This window comes from Penicillium roqueforti (assembly GCF_015533775.1).
Source record: "Penicillium roqueforti strain LCP96 04111 chromosome Unknown scaffold_40, whole genome shotgun sequence".
NCBI lineage: Eukaryota > Fungi > Ascomycota > Eurotiomycetes > Eurotiales > Aspergillaceae > Penicillium > Penicillium roqueforti.
The window spans coordinates 137,420-142,351 of NW_024067604.1; the positions used below are offsets into that span (position 1 = coordinate 137,420).

The window sequence follows — 4,932 nt, forward strand, 5'->3', positions numbered from 1 at the left end:
GTCCAAGGGATCCTGATTGACAGTGATGATGAGGATGATTGGGAACATTGCGATTGTTAGGATTGTATTATGACGTAATCAGCATAATCTGCGCAGATCAACGAATCAGCGGCGGCGATTGATAATCTCCGAATCTCCGATTTCTCGGACTCGGCGCTCGGACATTCAAATCTATTTCTTTCTATTTTCTGACTTTTGTTCTTTGAAATTGTATACATTCTATCTATTATAATGCGACCAATACTTGTGCAATCGCTCAAGCGCGACTGGAGCGGGCGAACCTATCGAAACTGCCAGACAATCCGTCTACTGTCTACCCCTCAGCGCAGTAGCAGACTCCGCGCCCGCCTAGAAATCCCCCCTCCCTTCCCCATTACCAAGACATGCCCCGAACCAAGCTGCAATTGTCCGCCCACGCCCGCTCTACCGGAGGATCTACCGATTGATTATGAACAAGCCTTAAATGGGACGATGGCTGCCTACGCGCAGCAGCTTCTCGTCTGCACGGGACAGCCAGACTGGACGAGTCGCATTGAGAATGATGGGGAAAACAAAGGCTGGGGTAACCTTGTGAGAGGATTGAAGAGCCTGCTAGGTCGTGGCGGGCCATATCTTGATGTAAGTGGTTCAACTAACCCAATGAATGCGCAAGCTCTTGCTTATACAGGATCATATCGCTTTAGCCTTTCAACAATATCTTGGTCACAAATTCATCTATCACACCAGCTGCAGGATCCTCCTCCACCTCTGCCTCGGTGTTCCTCTTCCCCAGCTTCAAATACATTCCCTCAATACCCGTGAACACAACCTCATCGCCCGACCAAACAACCGACCTTACGACCTTCGTGCGCGCATATCTTCTCCCTGAACGACTCCACAACATGCACTCCTCTCTCTCCGCAACCAAACAAGCACAAATGACCCGATCCCCGGAGCTAGCATCACACTTCCCAGGCGTTATCGATATCAATCACTCTCCAACAGTGTTAATATGTGGACACGGAGGTCGCGACATGCGCTGTGGTCTCATGGCCCCCGCGTTGGAAAGCGAGTTCAAGCGCGTGTTGCAAGCGCGAGGATTCACTTCCGCAGACAGTGATGGGACTACGGTGGATGGCCCTAAGCACGCTAATATTGGTCTGATCAGTCATGTTGGAGGACACAAATACGCAGGCAATGTGATTATTTATATACCACCGAAGATGATAGTGGGAACTTCTTCGGAGCCACACCCGCTGGCGGGTAAGGGGATTTGGTACGGTCGTATTGAGCCCAAGCATGTGGAGGGGCTTGTCGAGGAGACTATTCTCGGAGGGAAAGTGATTGCGGATCATTTCCGGGGTGGCATTGATAGGAGTGGTGATATTTTGAGAATGTAGACTTAGTATAGAGTAGAGTGTACAATATATAGAGAGTTGCGACGCAGGATATGCATATTCATTGAACATAAATACATTCCCAAATATTAATTCCCTGCAAGTACAAAAGACTCGACATCTTCATATCTAGGGCTTCTGGAATAGCGTTGATACGCTAGTCCAAATCGGGGCTAAAGCTATCCGGGCTCCGGGGAAGTTTTGAAGATCCGCAGACAAGTCAGGCGTTCAAATCGCGGACATGACCAATCGCGCCAATTACCCCAATATCTAAGCATATCTTAGACACATAATGACCAACTAGCCATGCAATCCCTCTCACGACTCCGATTAACCAGCGCCGTCGCGCCTGGCCGCATTCACACGCGCCCAACCCTACGAGCCCTCTCACCAGTCTACACACTTACCCGATTAGCCAGCACAGCAACCCGCCGACTGGACCTCCCAGCCCTTGACAAAAAATGGCAAGCAAAATGGGAAAGCGAGCGCGCCACGCCGCGCTCAACACCCGACACAACACAGAAACCTAAATCCTACATCCTGTCCATGTTCCCATACCCGTCTGGCACGCTGCACATGGGCCACCTGCGCGTTTACACGATCTCGGATGTGATCTCGCGGTTTTATAAAATGTGCGGACATGACGTGCTCCATCCTATGGGGTGGGATGCATTTGGGCTGCCGGCGGAGAATGCGGCGATTGAGAGGGGTATTGATCCTGCGGTGTGGACGCAGGAGAATATCTCAAAGATGAAGGAGCAGTTGAGGTGCATTTCGGCGGATTTTGATTGGGATCGGGTATGTTTATGTGAAGTATTGATTCGGCCGCTAAGATAACTAATTGATACTTGTGGCTTAGGAACTGGCTACGTGTTCACCGGACTTCTATGAGCATACTCAGCGCATCTTTTTGATGTTGTATCAGAAGGGTTTGGCGTATCAAGCAGAAGCGTTGGTTAATTATGACCCTGTTGATAAGACCGTTTTGGCAAATGAGCAGGTGAGTCGGGATCAAAGGGCAAAACTTGATTTGCGCTAATTCTCGTCCAGGTTGATGCCAATGGATTCTCGTGGAGATCTGGCGCTAAGGTTGAGAAGTTGAACCTGAAGCAGTGGTTCTTCAAGATCACTGATTTCAAAGAAGCACTTCTGAAAGACCTCGATTCTCTTGCCGGGGGATGGCCGGAGCGTGTCCTGTCGATGCAACGCAATTGGCTCGGAAAGTCTTACGGTGCCAAGGTCACATTCCCTGTGACGATCGGTGGAGGTGACCAAATCGATGTGAATGTATTCACTACCCGACCAGACACTTTGTATGGTGTGGAGTATCTAGCACTTTCTTTAAACCACCCTATTGTGTTGAAGGCTGCCGAGAAAGACGAGGCACTTCGCAAATTCCTGAGCGATTCCTTGTCGCTTGCACCGGACTCCAAAGCAGGATACCGGCTGCCCGACATTGAGGTGTCTCATCCATTGTGCAAAATTGATACAGAAACACCCCACTTGCTGAGGAAGCTTCCTGTCTTTGTGGCTCCTTACGTCCTTAACGACTATGGCGAGGGAGCAGTCATGGGCGTTCCGGGCCATGATAACAGGGACATGATGTTCTTTAAGGAGAATGTGAACCCCGATTCGATCCCTGTTGTTATCGAGGCTGAGCCAAGTGGCAATGAAGCAAGCAGCGTCGTCCCGACGTCAGACACAAAAGCTTTCACGCAAGAGGGTGTATTGAATTCGCTCTGCGGAAAGTACCAAGGGTTACACTCCAAGGAGGCATCAAAACTGATTGTCAATGACCTGGAGCAAGTCGGTCAGGCTGGGTTCGTTGAGAGCTGGCGTCTGCGAGATTGGTTGATCAGTCGCCAGCGATACTGGGGTGCGCCCATCCCTATCATCCACTGCGGTGACTGTGGTCCTGTGCCGGTGCCCGACAAGGATCTTCCAGTGAAGCTGCCGAAAATCGAGGGAGAGTGGCTCAAGGGAAAGAAGGGAAACCCTCTGGAATCCTCAGATGAATGGGTCCATACAAAATGCCCCAGTTGTAATGGTCCCGCTCGACGTGACACAGATACCATGGACACCTTCGTGGACTCGTCCTGGTACTTCTTGCGATTCTTGGACTATGCTAATAAGGAAGCCCCGTTCTCTCCTGCGGTGATGCGGCCAGTGGATGTGTATATCGGTGGTATCGAGCATGCCATTCTGCATCTTCTCTACGCTCGGTTCATTTACAAATTCCTCTCGTCTGAGCTGCTCCCAACGAGGGACTCTGCTGCACCCGCGGAACCATTCAAAATGCTTCTCAGCCAGGGTATGGTCCATGGAAAGACCTTCACTGAGCCTTCGACAGGCCGCTTCCTTCTCCCGTCGGAAGTTGACCTGACCAATCCAGACAAGCCTTTGATAAAGGGAACACAAGCTTCCCCTAATATCTCCTTCGAAAAGATGTCCAAGAGCAAGTACAATGGCGTGGATCCTACCAGCACAACATCAAAATATGGTGCCGACGCTACTCGCGCGCACATCCTGTTCTCCGCACCAGTCAGCGAGGTTCTAGAATGGGATGAAGCCAAGGTCGTCGGCGTCGAGCGCTGGTTCGGTCGACTCTGGAAACTCGTCCAAGACACCCAGCAGACTCTAACGGAGGCATCATTCTCCGTCTCAGAAGCAGATCTGAAATCATCTACCACCCATGCCGCCCCCCTTCCGTCATCACTCCAGGACCTGAGTGACTCCGATGCAGGCGCCGTCCTAGCCACCCAAAACACCATCGCATCCGTCACCACTTGCATCGAAAGCAACCCCTACAGTCTGAACACAGTCATCTCAGACCTAATCAAGCTGACCAACACCCTGGCCTCGACACCCGCCTCCTCCCCTCTGATCCTATACCTATCTGTCTCATCACTCCTCCGTCTACTAGCCCCCATTGCCCCAGCCTTAGCCTCTGAATCATGGGAAGTCCTACACGCAAGCACAAATACCACCTCCTCAACACCAGTGCCATCCATCCTTTCATCCCCCTGGCCTAGCACCCTCCTCACACCCGACCAAGTCGAAACCCTCTCCTCTCGCGGCGGCCAAACGGTCGCCGTCCAGGTCAACGGCAAGCTCCGCTGTGCTGTGACCATTCCGCGTATGGAGTCTCCGGTGACAGCATCGCCGCAGGGCAAGAATTCTCCTTCGCAGGAAGAACAGGATTGGATCATCAGTCGAGTGTTAGAGACTTCTGAGGGGAAGTTGTGGCTTCGGGAGAAGAATGACTGGGAGAAGAGACGGCGGGTTATTGTCATCAAGGGGGGTAAACTTGTCAATGTCGTTTTCTGAGTTCCCTATACCTTGGTATAAGATGTGGGATTTGTATTACTATTTCTATCTTGGATAGACTTGTATATTATTTTGATAGGTATTGCATAAAGCTTTCTCTTCTCCCTTTGTTTCTCTTTCTTTTACAGGAGGGTTATGCCGAACGCCTGAGATATCAGGCCTAGTGTGGCTATAAATGGCTATAAATGGCATCTTCTTCTTTTCCCTCTTCATATATTTCTCTTACCAT

At 50.8% G+C, this 4,932-nt stretch overlaps 2 protein-coding genes across 2 annotated transcripts; both read left to right on the forward strand.

Moving 5' to 3' along the window:
- Window positions 1–231: 231 nt before the first annotated feature.
- Window positions 232–1,379, forward strand: LCP9604111_9038 (sucrase/ferredoxin-like domain-containing protein; the record flags this gene model as incomplete). The annotated part of the gene is made up of 2 exons (XM_039077248.1): window positions 232–618; window positions 684–1,379. The coding sequence occupies 2 exons, from the start codon at window positions 232–234 to the stop codon at window positions 1,377–1,379; spliced, it is 1,083 nt and encodes a 360-aa protein (XP_038925005.1).
- A 303-nt stretch (window positions 1,380–1,682) lies between these two features.
- LCP9604111_9039 (leucine--tRNA ligase NAM2) lies at window positions 1,683–4,703 on the forward strand (the record flags this gene model as incomplete). The annotated part of the gene is made up of 3 exons (XM_039077249.1): window positions 1,683–2,174; window positions 2,236–2,376; window positions 2,427–4,703. 3 exons carry the CDS (start codon window positions 1,683–1,685, stop codon window positions 4,701–4,703), a joined length of 2,910 nt encoding a protein of 969 aa, XP_038925006.1.
- Between the last annotated feature and the right edge of the window lie 229 nt (window positions 4,704–4,932).